At 39.6% G+C, this 17,892-nt stretch overlaps 1 protein-coding gene across 1 annotated transcript in view; it reads left to right on the forward strand.

Annotated features, from left to right (window-relative positions):
* meis2b (Meis homeobox 2b) overlaps positions 1 to 12,169 on the forward strand; it is a 30,297-nt gene extending 18,128 nt beyond the window's left edge. Inside the window, exons 9-13 of the mRNA XM_051378585.1 lie at positions 453 to 529; positions 2,359 to 2,417; positions 2,714 to 2,803; positions 3,828 to 3,924; positions 10,794 to 12,169. Coding sequence (XP_051234545.1) covers positions 453 to 529; positions 2,359 to 2,417; positions 2,714 to 2,803; positions 3,828 to 3,886 — 285 coding nt within the window. The 3' untranslated portion in view covers positions 3,887 to 3,924; positions 10,794 to 12,169. The remainder of the gene's footprint in view (positions 1 to 452; positions 530 to 2,358; positions 2,418 to 2,713; positions 2,804 to 3,827; positions 3,925 to 10,793) is intronic.
* The last annotated feature ends 5,723 nt before the right edge of the window (positions 12,170 to 17,892 follow it).

Here is a 17,892-nt window from a genome sequence, read left to right on the forward strand (position 1 = left end):
GGTCACCTCTGTCTACCATCTGCCGCCCTCCTCCCACTGTCGCTCATACACACACACATACACAGAGCTAGCAGAGGGACCGGGGCCGGAGGACAGGGGGATGAAGCAAGGCGGGGAGGGTGTAACAGGGGTCCTAGTCTTATTGGGGCCCCAAACAAAAGCCATCATTGTGCCTGTTTATATCCCACCCAATCGTTTGTCAAGCAATGTCAAATAATGTCAAATACTGTCACACAATGGCACGCGCTTTTAGCCTGAAGTGTTCAGGGGCCAAACCTTGGTCAGCCTCTGATTTTTCCAAAATGCACACTGCCAGGAATTACTGTGCATGGGCGAGACTGGCAAAGAATATGATTACACTTCCTGAGTGGGAGTTTTTCCTTGAAGTACAAGAGCCTGCACACTTAAACCGTCTCTACATCATATATGCTATATCTTTTTGTCATTCACAGCATCCATACCCCTCAGAGGAACAGAAAAAGCAGCTAGCACAAGACACAGGTCTCACCATCCTTCAAGTCAACAACTGGTAGGTCACTCTAAAAGCACATGCATCTGCCCTCATGTCTACTCACACACATGCACAATATGTGTGTTTGGTTTTTAAAATGCATTTATAAATTTGACTTGACTTTAGAGAGCTATCTTCATCTCAGTCTTGTCTACTTTATCCTTCATTTGTGCTTCCTTGCCGACAAATTTGAAATTTTTTAATGTTCAGCTGGCCTGTTGTGCACCGACATAAAGGCTACCAACTAAATATTTTGTGTATTTCCCTATAATTTGTATTAAATGACACTTTTAACTGTCCTAGAACATGTGTAGTACATATACATATAGTACAGTATGTAATAAATAATAATATTTAAAAAAGGCCTACCTTATCTTAAAAATAACAAAATATGCCATGCCTGGCTAAGTGACTATATGCCTGTGAATAAAGGTGATGACAACTGTGAGGGTTCAAGGGGTTAAAGACGAGATATCCAATCTCTTCCTCACAGCTTCATTTTACATGTATGACATGAAGGATTAAAACTGTTAGGGCCAAGCTGCCTTTGTAGGCAGTTTATAGCTAGAGACAGGTCCAATCAAACAATCAACCATTCTGCATTTAGTTTCAGACGATACAGTTCCACACGTCTTCAGTTTACTGGTAGCCTACAGAAGGTTCAAATTCGGATTAACTGAGATGACATTGCTTCTAATCCTCTGAAACCCACCAAAGAGTTTAAGTGTATCAGGTTTCCAACAGACCTAATTACACAGCCGCCCACCTCTAATCCAGGGGTAAAGACGACTAGTCAAGGCTCTATCCAATACAAATATCAAAGCATGCAAACTCACCCTGCTGTCTGTTTGCTGGATGTATCAATGGCAAAACATTGTCAAAGCAGTTAGCCTTATCACAGCCTGAGGCTACACGGCTAAACCTAAATCAATACATTTTTTAAGCTATGTGACTTTCTCCTAATGCCCCAGATTATGTCAATAGGAATAAACTAGATTATTAGTCAAATCCCTGGAGAGTCACAGTAGGACTGCAGTTCTTCAAAAGCTGCCGAATGAAATTGACAGTTTTTATAAATACTGGATATATCATTCCTTTTAAATAATTATAATGAGACTGGTGAGGGATAGGGCAGAGCAAGTTTTTTTTTCTTCTGTTTTTAGTATTTCTACTATTTTTACTAATGATGAAGATCAGTGGTTCCCAACCGTTATCAATATGATATATATATAATCTGTACAAATAACCCAAACAGTGAACACAATAACTGCAGGAAGTTTGTGTAAAACCAGAGATTTGGATCAATTTTGAGCAGTTATTATTTCCTGTTCCAGTTTTCCTGATATTTTTTAAGGAACTTTTATACAATTCTCTGAGTTTATTATGTATATTCTTATAATTATGATTATATAATTATTTGATTACAATTACTAGGCTTCCTTTTTGACAAATCCCATCTTCTCATTATTCTATAAGCTCTGGATGTTTTAACTTATGCAGGACAAGGCTTTTTAGTAGAAAGTTGAGGCTTAGTGAATATAGCTTGTGTTCAGGTCTTCAAAGTTTAGATCTAAGTTTAAATCTAAACTTTAAAAATAACACTTGAAAGCAATGCTGAGATATAGGCCAGAGCTTTTCATCATTTCTCATGGCCTTCTTTGATAAATGTAATTTGAATGTAATAGGTTCCATTCTTAGGTCACAGGATGACACCTGTAGTCCATTCACTGAAAAATCCTGTTGGATACTCAAAAAAATTCCTCAAAAGCCTGGAAAAAGCAAGAAAGTGACACTTGAGTGACTCTTTTTTCTCATCAGAGAGTTCACAATTTGTTCTTCTTCTCCAGGTTTATCAATGCAAGGAGGCGAATAGTGCAACCAATGATTGACCAGTCCAACAGAGCAGGTAAAGCTGCAGTTCATTCAGTGTTCAGTGTACTAAATACTTCATCATGGATCAGGTGAATCCAAATACAAACTGTGATGTCTTACTGATATCACTTGTCAAATCCATTGCAGCTACAAGGTGGAGGAGACGAGTTAAAGACAGTATTAAAAGTGAGACAGATTATGTGTCCTCCGTAGACCTTTGGAGAATGGATTGCATGAAGGAGGTGCAGAATTAGGATGTGTTTGGGTGCAGCATGTCTGGGTCTGATAGTAGCTCACTCTGATAGTCTCATGTCTTTTCAACTGTCACAGTAAATCAGGGTACAGCTTACAGTCCAGATGGCCAGCCAATGGGAGGCTTCGTTCTTGACGGGCAGCAGCACATGGGTCTCCGACCTGGAGGTGAGCAATCTCCCATACATTTATCAAAGCATCAAACCATCAAGGGCAAAAGTTTGCCTCCTGTTATAGACCATCCATTAATACCTTTGCTGAAACTTAACCATACTGTAGCTGTGAGAGCAAAGTAATGGATGTATAAAAAAAGCTATATAATTTGAATTATTCCAGGGTTTTGTGGAAATAATCCAATATCACCAGTCTTGGCAACAATAGGGTTGGTTCATTTGTTCAAGACATAGAACAATTGTTTTTAAAGCATTAAAGAAGAAGCACAATATTTAGAAGATTCCTCTGAAGGCAGAAATAACCACACTGGCCGAGTTCGTCTTTTGTAGGCAAGACAGAAAACCTGAGTAATAACTGACTTAAACAAAAGGCAGAAAAGAAAAATCTAATGTTAGGCAAAGAGTGTAACCTAGCCATAAGCCAGTTAGCCTAGCTTGACAGCCCAACTAATCATCAGGTAGCAATTGCAGACTAACCATGTTCTGTGCAGTAAGTGCATGGCAACAGTCATCCCTCTGTTGTGTGCAATCACTCTGAGTTATGCTTTGGCTGATGGGTTTTTGCTCAGTAGTCTTTGAGAAAAGTGGACTGAAGGTCAAAGACAAAACAGAAACCAGCTACAGTGTTTCATGTAGAGCAACTGACTTAAATTTAGCAGTGAAACTGCACATTAAATATGCTATACAAATGAGTACACATCTGATCAAGTTATTTATTTTCATTCAAGAGAGGTTGCTACTGAATGACCTACAAAGACTTTGTACCAGACTTTGTGCCACAGTTTCAAAGTTGCAAGAGTCTCTGATGATAGAGCATGTTTTATGCAGGCTAATAGGATTTTTCTGCTTTCACAGACACCATCATACATCATGCCTGTTGTCTGTATAAAACGTACATTATTTACAGATACTTCCGCTGGCCAGCAGCTGTACAGAATATTGGTCTCTTTGAAACCAGAGTGCTACCATGTTCTGAGCGTTCTGTCATTCTGTTGGTCTTGTTTTACTCCTCATTTCAGGACCAATGGGTGGCATGGGTATGAATATGGGCATGGATGGGCAGTGGCACTACATGTAAATCCACTCCACTGAGGCGAGCCTGAAGAACAGGGTGAAGTAAGTAGTGCAGTCTTTGTCTCTCTTCATAGCAAAGAACCAATTTATTTTTTCCTTCCTTGCTTTCACTCCCACTCCACTCTTCCCCTTCCTCACCAATCTTGTTAGATTGGAAACATGACTTTGCAACCAGGATGTTTGCTGGACTGATTTTCATGTTAGTATAAGAACCGATTCACGGAAATGTTTTTTTCACAATATCATTGTCTTTCTGTTTTGATTTCAAGGCAACATAGCCTGTGAGCATGCTGCTTTTTAACATTTGAAACAGCAGCAGAACCTTCACGATCTGTTTTGTGCATTTAGTCTTTTTTTGGTATCTCAGTGGAATTTACTTTGGGGGAGGGGGTGGAATTTGGGGACCTCTCTAGCGTTCTTAAACCATTGCTATGGTGCTGCTACAGTTTTATTGCAACTGATATAAATGGCGGACAAAACTAATAAAAGTAAACAATTAGTAATAAACTGTAAGTATCCTTTAAAGGACCAGTGTTTAGGATTCAACACGGTGGCCTCTGAAAAAGAGGACCTGCTCCCTCTGTACATAAAAACGGCTCATTCTACAGTAACAAAAACCCAGTTATTCCTATATCCAGGTAATCACCTAATCACATTAGTGTATAATCATACACTAATGAAAACATACCTACCTTGAAAACATACCTATGAATATTCTATCCGATTTCTGACAATTGATCCCACCTAAACGTAGTATGCGATATCAGACGATTTGTGATCTCAGCGCCTACCAATCATCTGGGGATTTCTAAATACAAAATAGTTCAAGCAAAAAAAGTAAGCTAATAAACATTACTTCAAGGACAAGCCTTACCTGAGGCAATGCTCTCACTCCATTCTTCTCCGTAGTGAAACAAACTGAATAACTTTTTATGTCCCGAGCAATGTACATAGTACGACAGTGTTAACAAGCACACAACTTCCGCATGCCGCGTGTCACTGCCCTAAAGACTTTAGATTGGGTCCATTCCAGACTAAAGACGAAACAAAACAGTGTTACTTAACGCTATACAAATAACACTGAATTGAATTGAATTTAATTTAATTGTTAGAACATTGCAGGGAAAAGTTCCGGCAGTGGGAACTGGTTGTTTGAGCTCAACTCAAGCTGGCTGATGGCGTTACGTGCAGCTCAGAGTTTGCATCATTTTATCAATAAATTGCAACTGTAGCAAGTAACTCACTACCAGTAATCTCATTTCATAATTTAGGAAACTAAAAATTATATCTGACTACAAAAAAAAGCCTGAAAAGAGTTGTTACTATGGAGACAATACACTGTCTAGTCTAGTTGCATTGAACTGGCAGGGTTTCAGAATGTTGCAGACCAGGGCAAGTAATCTTTGGTCTGAACTGGACTCTCCACCCACAAAACCTGAGATGAAGTATCTACCGAGTGAAGAATTTAAGAAACTGGCTTGTGAGTCTACCCTCAATGTTACACACTGGACCTTCAAGTCTCTGTCTGAGATAAGACACTCACTAAAGTACCACTCTAGCTTTATAGCATCACCATAGTGCTATAAACAATGTTCAGAGCAGTGAGAAAATAAATGTGTGATTTTAGCAATTTAGAATAGAGGTAAGATTATGCTACCTGCTCTGTGAAACGAGTTTACAGTCAGCTGTTAGCAACTTTGACTTTGGACAGAAAATATTAATAAATAGAATAATATAAATAAATCTTTGAAATCTGTCTGCATAAATTTGGCATTTGGGAAACACATTCCTCTCTGCCACTTTATCTCCACACCACTTCCTCTTTTCCTCTCCATCCCCCTTTTCCTCCATTTTTCTTTTCCTCCATCCTCTCGCCCCCAACAATCTGATTAAGAACCGGGGTAATACTCCCCCTCCTCCGACCCCCCCCTCCTCCGGCCTCTATCAGCTCCCACCACTGCTGACAGTTCTCAAATCAAGACGTATCGCCTGCCGGAGGCACCCGAGCACACAGAATTTTATTTAACACCCACTCTCCACTGCTCAATGAGCCACGCTGTAATGACACTTACCTTGATTAATAGAGCTCTTTATATGTAAATAGGAGCTACATTTGCTTCATTTTTTTTTCACAGGGGCCAATTTTCGCCAGCACAGCCCCCTCTCCCCTCTCCCCTGTCTGATCATTTCCCCGGTTTTGCTAATGAAGTTCAAACAACAGATAGTGACGCTTCACGTAACAAATAAAGAAATAAATACATCTAGATCTGCATAGAGACATCAGCTCTCAACCTGAATGAATGCTGCCTATATATTTTTGGAGAGTTTAACTAATTATTTATCATTGAATGATCATTTAGTTACAGTACAGTAACTGTCCAGTAATAGCTCAGTGGAGCCGGGTGTTTTTGCTTTCCCTAATTTGATCTGTGGCGAGAGCGTATGCTGACTGCGGCAGTAAATCTCCTCCCGGACTGCAGGAAGTAAGAGAGCCGTGTTTGGAGTGATGTGAGGGTTTTCCATGGACGATAAAGCCCGAGCCATAACATTTAACCATTATGGAATACATGACTAAATCTGCACTACTTTACTCTCCTCTCTGCTGCACAATACAGTCGGCTCCTCCAGATGCTCTGTGATACACTGCACATCTCAAGTTTATATGTTTGTGAGGGTATCTAGAAGAGTTCATTTCAAGTGCAATATGACGGAAGAGGGATTAGACCTAAATCAGATTAACTGTAATAGTAAAACAAATATTCTGAGATTCAATTCAATTCAGTTCAATTCAATTTTATTTGTATAGCGCCAATTCATAACAGAAGTTATCTCAGGACACTTTTTAAATAGAGCAGATCTAGACCGAATTTCTTATAACATTTACAGAGACCCAACAGTACCACCATGAGCAAGCACTGGGGTGAGAGAGAGTGTGAAAGAGAGAGAGAGAGAGAGAGAGAGAGAGAGAGAGAGAGACAGAGACAGACAGACAGACAGACAGACAGACAGAGACAGACAGGTGCACAGCAACAACAGTAGCAACAACTACACTAATAGTAGTGACTGATGATGATGAACATGACAACAGCAACGATGGGGGACAATGAGCAGTGACAACAGCAACAACAGTAACCGTAGCAATAATAATACTTATAAAAATAATAACACTAATATCAGTGATATTGGCAATGGCAGTCAAGCAGGACCATGGCAGGAGGCTCCACCAGGATCCATGAGAACCTGTGAGACGAGAAAGCACAAGAACTCTGGGGAAGAAGTGAAGTTAGTAACATGCATTAATGGGACATAAATGAGTGCAGAAAGAGAGAAGAAGAGAGGAGCTCTGCCAATGCAGAGAAGCTAGTACAGGAGAGATGTGATCTCTCTTCCTAGTTCTGATAATAAAGAGTTGCAGTAATCCAGCCTAGAAGTAACAAATGCATGGATTAGTTTTCCTGCCATCTGTCTGTGATAGGATGTGTCTAATTTTTGTAATATTACATAAATGAAAGCAGGCAGTCCTAGAGGTCTGCTTTATGTGGGAATTAAATGACAAATCCTGATCAAAGATAACTCCAAGATTCCTGACAGTGGTGCTAGAGGCCAAGGTAATGCCATCTAGAGTAACTATATCTTTAGACACTGAGTCTCTAAGGTTTTTGGGGCCAAGTAAAAGAATTTTGTTTTTTTCTGAGTTTAACATCAGAAAATTGCAGCTCATCAGGGATTTTATGTCCTTAAGACATGTTTGTAATTTAGATAATTGATTAATTTCATCGGGCTTGATTGATCAATATAACTGCGTATCATCTGCATAACAGTGGAAGTTAATGGAGTGATTCCTAATAATGTTGCCTAAAGGGAGCATATATAAAGAAAATAGTATTGGTCCAAGTACAGAACCTTGTGGAACTCCATGACTAACTTTAGTATTTATGGAGGATTCATTGTTAACGTGTACAAACTGAGAATGATCTGATAAGTATGACCTAAACCAGCTTAGGGGGGTTCCTTTAATGCCAATTTGATGCTCAGGTCTCTGTAAAAGAATATCATGGTCAATGGTGTCAAATGCAGCACTAAGATCTTATAATACAAGTACAGAGACAAGTCCATTGTCGGAAGCAATCAGAAGGTCATTATTAACTTTAACCAGAGCTGTCTCTGTGCTGTGATGAACTCTAAATCCTGACTGAAAATCCTCAAATAAACTATCGTTATGTAGAAAGTCACACAACTCTTTGGCGACTACTTTCTCCAGAATCTTAGAGAGGAAGGGGAGGTTAGAAATCGGTCTATAGTTAGCTAAAACCCCTGGGTCAAGAGTGGGCTTTTTAAGAAGGGGTTTAATTACAGCTACTTTAAAGGACTGTGGTACATATCCTGATAATAAAGAAAGGTGGATCATATCCAGTAAAGAAGTGCCAATTAAGGGTACGACTTCTTTAAGCAGCCTAGTTGGGATCGGGTCTAATAGACAGGTTGATGGCTTTGATGTAGAAATTATTGAAGTTAACTGATAAAGATCGATAGCAGAAAAACAGTCTAAATATATATCTCAGTTTACATTAGTTGAAGTTCCTGAACTTGGAGAGCCACTGATAGCTGTTGATGGCAGTTGGTGATTAATTTTCTCTCTAATAGTAATAATTGTATTATAAAAGACGCTCATGAAGTCATTGCTACTTAGGTCAATAGAGCTGTGACTCTCTGTCAGCCTGGCTACAGTGCTGAAGAGGAACCTTGGGTTATTCTTATTTTCTTCTGTTAGTGCTGAATAATAGGCTCCTCTGGCATTACGGAGGGCCTTTCTATAGGTTTTATGATTATCTTGCCAAATTGAGCGATATTCTAATAATGTCTATGTTTTAATAATTTCCTTTTTATAGGAGCAATAGAGTCTCATGTTGATCGTAGTGAGCCTGCAGCACTATTAACAAGTTTATCAATTTGGGAGGGACTACAGTTATTTTAGGACTCTGTTATATTCAGACATGGCATTGAATTAAACACTGAAGGAATCTCCTCCTTAAATTTAGCTACAGCACTGTCAGATAGACATCTGCTGTAGGAAGTTTTGCCTAATGGCTTATAATCTAATAATATGAATTCAAAAGTTATTAAATAATGGTCAGATAGAAATGTTCAATATCAATGCCATATGATAGAATGAGGTCAAGAGTGTGATTAAAACAATGAGTTGGTTTATTTACACTCTGACAGAAGCCAATTGAGTCTATTAATGATATAAATGCGTTATTAAGGCTGTCATTTTCAACATCCACATGAATATTAAAATCACCTACAATAATTACTTTATCTGATTTAAGGACTAAACTTGAGAAAAAAAAAATCAGAGTACGGTCCAGGAGCGCGGTACACTATAACAAATAGAACTGGCTGCAGTGTTTTCCAGTTTGGGTGAGAAAGACTAAGAACAAGGCTTTCAAATGAATTATAATTTAGTTTAGGTTTAGGGTCCATTACAACTCTTGAATAAGGTCATACATCAACAAACTCCTCCCACCAGAGAAGACAGTAGCTGAAAGCTCCGGAAAAAGTTTGTAAGTGAGTAAAGATTATTTTGTGAAATTGAAAACAAAGATAGTTTTAATTACATATCACCAACAAAGAGCACATAGGGACATTTTTATCAACCCCCACCTCACCCATTGAACAAAGGACAAATAATTCCATTAACATCATAAATAAATAAGACAAACAATTGCATTAAGGGTTTTATCTGCTTCCATATTTTAAATAAAGGTAAAAAGTAACCATTCCTCTAATGACCCAAATGTTCAAACCCCATTCCCCAACTACTTTAATTCTCCCAAAAAAGACAGTGGAGGACCCACACACATTTTTTACCAAAGCAAATCATTATGGCTGCAGTTCTAAACAAATAACTTTTCTGACTATAACTTTCACTATATCCTGATAGTAGTGCATGAGACAGATAATCTGTAAAAATCAGGTGCCTCTGGCTCCTCCCAGTGCTCCTAATGGTATTTGCAAGAATCCATCGGGCCTGATTGTTGCATTTCATTCCCAGGGCGTCAAATATAACACTTTGAGTTTATGGTTTGAAGATAGTTGGTTGTTAAGTCTTAACCATCTTTCTTGGCTCTGATTGGTTGTTTTTGTTTAGGCGCAGTAGATTTTTGCAAATACCATTTGCAAAGCCCACAATAGGAGAACTAGGAGGAGCCAGAGGAACTGGATGTTTTCACAGATTATCTGTCTCATGTACTACTGTCAGGATATAATGAAAGTTTCAGCAAATATGACAAAACTCCATAAAACATAAAACAAAAAGTTATTTGTATAAAAGTTACCTACTGCAGATTTAAATATTTAAAATATAAAATTAATTGATTAATTTGCTAACTAGAAAATGTTAAGTAAATGTAACTTTAAAATAATTTCCTATCTTCTCATGACGCCTCAGTCTTGCAACCCCCAGTGGCATCATGAGAAGATAGGATAGAACATTATGTTTGTAATTTTAGAATTTACTCTAATCTTTTTTCAGGTGAAGAATAGATCATTTTACCCAGGGGCAGCTGTAAAGGGTTGGATGGGAGGCAGCAACAAATGCCTGGACACCCAAGCTGCCACTCTAGTTTGGTGTCAAACACATTAATTTGGATTGATTTTGAAACGTGTTTAAAATTGTATTTATTTAACAATATATTATTATTTTAGACTCACTGATATGCTTAAGCTCAATGAAAAAAGACATATTCGGAAAAATGTCCGTTTGGAAATAAAACAATTGTGCCACAATAAAGTTTTTGAGCAAATATTGAAAGGATTGTTTTCAATTAAATCAGCATATTCTGCCAACCTCGCCCACCCAACCACTCACCCATTAACACACATAACCTGTGTCCTCTGTGTGTGTTCAGGCCTCCATGGTTGGCTCAGGGATCTTCTTCCATCTGGCTGTGGAGCTCAGTACCGGGACCTGTCTCTGCAGCCGTTACGCCAAAACCCCCACCTGAACCTTCACCATTCCCACCTCTCACCTTGGCCCGCACGGTGCAGCGCGCGCAGAAGGATCACCATGAAAACGCCTAACCTCTGCACCGGAGGCCGCCTGTAGAAAAAAAACTTTCAAACTGTGAGCTGAGGAGCGTGACGGCTGCACGCAAACGGAGACGAGCGAAAAGGGACTTCACAGTGAAGCAGTCTGACACATTCTCCTTTCCCTTTTAAATTATTTATTTATTTTTATACAACTGGCGGACCAAGGGGATGACGACTTTTTTCCTCTTTGTTCTTTTTTTTAAGTAAAGCTTTGCCCCCAAGACCCCCTAAAATCTGCCCGTCCGCTCCGAATGAAATTGTACAAAGAACACAAACATACACACACACACACACACACACACACACACACACACACACACACACACACACACTCTCTCCTTTATAGGACTGAACAAAAAACACTGTGGAATATCTTTGAGAAATATGAGGTTTTAACTGTCGTGCTGTATAGATTTGTGCTCTTTATTTGGCTGTTTCTATCCATGTTTGCGCTTGTGATCACTAGACGTTAGAGTGAGCTTTCACCACTGAAATGTTTCTTTTTTTTAACTAAAAAACAAGATTTTTAAAGAAAAAAAAATCTCTGAATACTTATTTCTGTTCTTTTCTCTTTCTTCTGTTTTACTCGTTTTTTTATTTTATTCTTTTTGGACAATGTTTGAAATAATTTTATAGCACCAAAACACAGAAAAGAGGTCTGCACTAAAAATAAAGACTTGATTGAGGGAGATGAACGCAGGCGCAGGAGAGTGTTTTAATCGTTTAGTTCTTTTCCTGCGGGCTCATTTCAGAAACTCGGAGAGGAGAAAGGTCAGTGTAGGCGTTTGGAGAAAACGCTTTAAGCAACAACATTAGTTGGTGGAGCAGGTCACGTAGAGCCCGCTCCGGTTCGATATGAGACGGGATTGCAGTTGTCTCGCGTTATTCGATTGATGGTGACAGGGATGATGGATGACCCGGCTGCGAAATTCAAGAAAACCAAGAGAGCGGAGGCTGCAGCTTTTACTAAATGTTGTTTCTATACAGCCTGTTCTGCTGAGATGCTTGGATGCGTGTAAGTGTTTGTGTGTGTGTGTGTGTGTGTGTGTGTGTGTGAGTGAGAGAGAGAGAGAGAGAGAGAGAGAGAGAGAGAGAGAGAGAGAGATGTAGAGAAATGAAAAGAAAATGTGGATAAACGGTGGTTGAGTCACATTGTTTCCTAAAAAATGAATAAATTCCTTTGTTTTCAAAGAAACTGATTTTTTTTTTTTACATTTTTAAAGTCTTTTCCAAAGTATCTTTGGTATATTTTCTACATCTGCATCACGGGAGGAAATAAATAAACACAGACACTACAAGTAATAAATAAATAACAGAAACCGAGGCGCTCATTTATCACTGTCAGCTTGTAACGATCCTCTGTGGTTGGTATTGACGAGGGGAGCGGCGGCCAGAGCGCACTGCTGGAGAGCTGGAGGAGGCCCAAATGCGCCTTCATCATTATTGATAAATATTAATTTTAATCGGCAATACACAGAAATTATCACCCACTTTAGACGTTATTTTGCTATATAAAATTTAGCAAAATAACTATATTATTATTATTATTATTATTATTATTATTATTATTATAATAATAATGTAATAAGCATTACACTTTAACAGAATATTTCAATTTGTGCGACAAAATGTACTCCCTCTCTGCACTGTCCCCAAATCAAACAACCTCTTTTTTCAGACATATTCCTTTTTATGTTCCACTTGGAGCAAAGCATGAATTTATTATTTATTAAATGTATTACTATATGGGCATAATGTGGCACCGGACCTGCTTATGTCTGACTGCCTGTCATGTTCTTTAGATCGTAAGCCTATAATAGGCTAAAAAACGGAATACTTAAAAATATATTTACTTCGGCCGTTTTCAGAGTGGAAATAAATTGGAAACGTGGAGCAATCGAACGCAACGCCATATTGAACGGAGAATACACTTTAATCTCAAGAAACAGACTATTTAGGCCTGCTGCGGGGTTATGGGATTGCACAGCAATGAGATCTGTTTCAAATGACTTTCCAGGTCATAATCAGTGTATAAAAACTGCAAAGTTCCCTCAGAATTCCCCTCTCTGTGTCCCCAAATGTGCCCGTCTAACGAACAATTTGGAAACGGCCTCTATCTCGCTCCGCACAGAGGTGGATTGGAGAGAAAGCGTGCAGCGAGAAGACAAATACAGAGTGGAATGATTTCCCTCTCTTGCAGCGCATATGAGCGCCGCTCTAACAGGCCTAATTCATTCAGCCCTGCCGACTGTGCCGCTGAAGATAAATGCGTTCTGAAGGCTGCCGGAAACAAGCGCGTATCCCTGTGAAATATGGGTCAGAGCTCCCGCAGAAAGCTGCATCTCATGATGCACAAACTCCGAATGCCCCCTCACAACAACAGAGTGCAGCCTATCATTCAGTGGAATATTACCAATACAGTCCGTTCAAATACACTATGTATAGGTTACTATGGGATATTATAGAGGTATTGTAATATGAATAAGGTCACTGTAAACTACACAAAATACGATAATGTAGAAATATTATAGTGGGAGGCTCAGCATAGCACCATGGACCACAGATACACAGATGACCGAAATTTTAAAAACATCATAAAACTGTGATACCATTGGATTAAAGAAAATGTGACTCAATCTCACTACTGAACCCCATACACCCCAATGTTTCTTATACATATACTACAAAAGGAACTACAGCCAAAGTCTGTGGTTACATTACGTTTATACTAGGGTATATTGTTTCATTGTTCATCATTTTGACATGTATATATATATATGTATATATATTAAATCACCCTTTGAATGATATATGAACAAAGTCCTCTGTAAAAACCTTCAGAATATAGAAAATAATAAAACTGAAAGATTTGGTGTATGTAAGTGCTACTATATTGGAGATTTCTGACTCAGATGGTGAGAAAAAAAATCATGTTGTTCTTCTATTCTATTCATTTTGTATGACACAAAAAAGTTCAAATAATAGATATCACCATGAAACATCCCCAGTGCATTACTTACAGTAAGACAATTTTGTTTTCTAAATTGTAATGTTTACATTTTTAAATGAGGCAGTTAATGCTTAACTTTAAATTTACAGAAAAAAAGCTACATGTAGTAAAATAAACACCTCAATGTGTATTTTTATTTCCACTTGTCCAAAAGAATACAGCAGAATAGCCCACAATCTTAAAATCTGACCATTGCATGAATATTATATAGACATAATTACAAGGACTACAGTGATGTATGATTTCAGTAGAGTTCCATTCACTCCAGGTATATGGTGACATTAGAAATGTTATACATATAGCATAAAAAGAACTACAACGATCTGTAATTATTCAGAATGACAGCAATAGGGGCGGCTGTGGCTTGTCCTCTAATCGGAATGTTGTCGGTTCGATCCCCGACTCCTGCTGCCACATGTTGAAGCATCCTTGAGCAAGATACTGAACCCCGAATTGCTCCCAATGCTGTGTATGAATGCATTAGTTTCTGTTTGATGGAATGTGTGTGAAAGGGTGAATGTGGCATGTAGCGTAAAAGCACTTTGAGTGGTCGGAATACCAGTAAACGGCATACATAATTAATCTCGCAACTATAACTGGGTAACGTCATAAGAATAATTGTGGCCTATACAATAAGGTCAAGTACCAGAAACATTAGTTTTAACAAGGATCAAATCATTATAAACTCATTATAGTCCATTCTTTATAGGAATATTACATCAGTTCTCCATGTTTTATTAAGGCTACACTGTAATCATGTATTCTCACAGAGGATCATAATCTACAATTGAATGTGATACTCAAAGTCCACGTAAAAAGCACTGGTTCATTTCAAATTATTAATTACCTTACTAATTTGTCTCTCATTTTGATCATAAAAACAGTGCACAATGCCACAAAAGTGCCCTCTTGGATGCCCCTATTGTAGATAAAACATGATAAAGTTCCCTCTTGGGCGATAACCCTCCCTGACGAAGTTGTTTCACCATCAATGCATCACAACTTTATTTCAAGCGGCAACCTCCATGGCTGCAAATAAAGCCAACACAAAAGCCTCTAACGGCCACTTGAGGCTGGCTCCAGAAGTGAGTCAATCTTCATAAGGCCCCATATTAAAATGCCAAACAGCAGAAATAAACATGTTTACAACTTGGTACAAAAAACACTTTTGATCTCTAAAGCTAATTTCCCCAGTCATAACAACTGTACTGTGAATTTTTATATAACTCAGCTGTTTAAATTATATGAAGGCTTAAAGCTATACATAATTAAGGGTGTGGCTATTTTTAGTAACAGGAGGGTGCCATCATAGGTGTCTGTTTTCAGTAACCAGGCTTCATTCAGCCCACTCAACTCCACCCACTACCCAACTCTTTGTCCATTTTGGATTAGCCGGGAGCAAGCAGAGTCAGGACTGCCAAAATAGCGTCAACCAGAGCTGACCACACTGAGCTTCACAATAGCTCTTCAGAAACGTTCCTTAATTGGAAGGTTGTGGGTTCGATCCCCAGCTCCTGGTGCCACATGTCGAAAAATCAGGATACTGAACCCCAAATTGCTCCTGACGCTATGCATCGGTGTGTGAATGTGTATGAATGTTACTTTCTGTTCGATGGGCTTTGCCATCACTGTGTGTGAAAGGGTGAATGTGGCACGTAGTGTAAAAGCACTTTGAGTGGTTTGAAGACTAGAAAGGCGCTATACAAGTACAGGTCCATTTACCATTTACCATTGTAGTAATAAACAGGAATTATTGCTTAGGTAAACACTGATTCTTAAGTGATAATCCCTCCCAGTTGTTCACAATCACTAACACACACAGAGACATACAATAATCAATCGAACAAATAAAGTACACCTGAACGTGTTTCAAGAAAGTCTTACAGATCTCCTCAGGGTCCGGTGTTTTTTTCAGTACAAGCAGAGAGACGTAACTGCAGAGTAGATGTCCTTAATGGAAGACAGAGAAGCAGAGAGTTGGTGACATTGATGGCTCAGTCCTCTCCCAGAACACTCATCTTCTCAATCATGTCTTCATCCTGTCAGCAAGCTGCAGCAGTAGAGGGAGAAGTACTCTTATCCTTTACTCATGAAACTTTTCCATTTGATTAATTAAAGGTTGAGTGTGTTACATTTAAGAAACAGAATATAATATTCATAGCTATGTTTTTATTAGTGTATAATCAAAAATATCCAGAAGGGACAAACCAAATCCAACTGGTTCTAGATAGCCTTTTACTTTTCACAAGTTTCATGACCACTGTAGTTTCACCCAGCCCCTTCTCATTCCTAATCTGCAACTTCACTGCTAGATGCCACTAAATCCTTCACACTGGTGCTTTAAATTAAGAGTTTATATTTTTTGTTTTCTGAAATTGTATGTTTAAACATTTAAAGGAGATATTATCTAATATTAACTTTGGTGAAATTGACAGGTGGAAACAGATAAAGTGTAGTGAAATAAACACCTGTATTTTGGGCGTTTTCACTACACTAGTATGGAAAAAGTAACCCAATATCTCAAAACTGAAAATCAAAAGTAAAAGTATTCACTGTGCACTATAATGAACTAATCTATGTAGTGTTGCATAGTTTAATCTATAGCACTGGATCACACTGGATGTATGGATGTTGTTGTTCCCGTAAGAAGTGTGTGCTGCTATGCAAACAACAAGCCCTGGATTACAAGTCACGTCAAGGGCCTTCTTAACCAGAAGAAGAGGGCCTTTAAAGACGGTGATCAGCAGGAGCTTAGACACGTACAGAGGGAACTCAGAGTCCAGCTCAGGGAAGCGAAGGAGCAGTACAGAGGGAAGCTGGAGTAGAAACTGCAGAACAACAGCATGAAGGAGGTGTGGGATGGGATGAAGACCATCACCGGCTGCCGCTCAAAGTGGGGGGCCCACATGGAGGCAGATGCAGAGAAAGCGAACCCGATGAACCAGTCCCTCAGCAGGTTCGACCACCCCATCCCGTTCACATCTCAGTTCACCATACCCCCTTCTGCTGCTGTCTCTCTCTCGCTCTCGCTCCCCTCAGGAGCCAAGGAGGAGCTGGTTGTCCCACCCACTATTACGGCAGCCCAGGTGTGTGGAGAGCTGAGGAGGCATCGTCCCAGCAAAGCAGCAGGTCCAGATGGAGTATCCCCTCGACTTCTGAAGGCCTGTGCGTTGGAGCTGGGACTCCCCCTACAGCACATCTTCAACCTGAGCTTGGAACAGGGGAGGGTCCCTAGACAGTGGAAGACATCCTGCATCATCCCAATCCCAAAGAGACCACATCCTGGTGAGCTAAATGACTTCAGACCGGTCACCACGCCCTTGACCCACTGCAGTTTGCATACCAGGAGAAGGTGGGAGTAGAGGATGCCATTGTGTACTTGCTGCACAGATCCCTTTCTCACCTGGATAGGGGAAACGGTGCTGTGAGTATTACATTTCTGGACTTTTCCAGCGCCTTCAATACCATCCAGCCTCAATTCAATTCAATTCAATTCAGTTCAATTTTATTTGTATAGCACCAATTCATAACAGAAGTTATTTCAGGACACTTTTCAAATAGAGCAGGTCTAGACCGAACCGTCCTGTCACATGCAAAAGTTGGCCGACGACACGGCTATCGTGGGCTGTATCAGGAGTGACCGGGAGGAGGAGTACAGGAAACCCATCCAGGACTTTGTCACATGGTGTGACTCCAACCACCTGTGCCTCAACACCAGCAAGACCAAGGAGATGGTGGTGGACCTCAGAAGGCCCAGGGCTCACCCAGAACCTGTGACCATCAACCGTGACCGTGTGGAGTTGGTACAGATAAACAAATACCTGGGAGTACACCTGGATGATAGGCTGGACTGGACTGCCAACACAGACGCCCTGTGCAGAAGAGGTCAGAGCCAATTATACTTCCTC

Source organism: Dicentrarchus labrax, unplaced genomic scaffold (genome assembly GCF_905237075.1).
Source record: "Dicentrarchus labrax unplaced genomic scaffold, dlabrax2021, whole genome shotgun sequence".
NCBI classification, from domain to species: Eukaryota; Metazoa; Chordata; class Actinopteri; family Moronidae; genus Dicentrarchus; species Dicentrarchus labrax.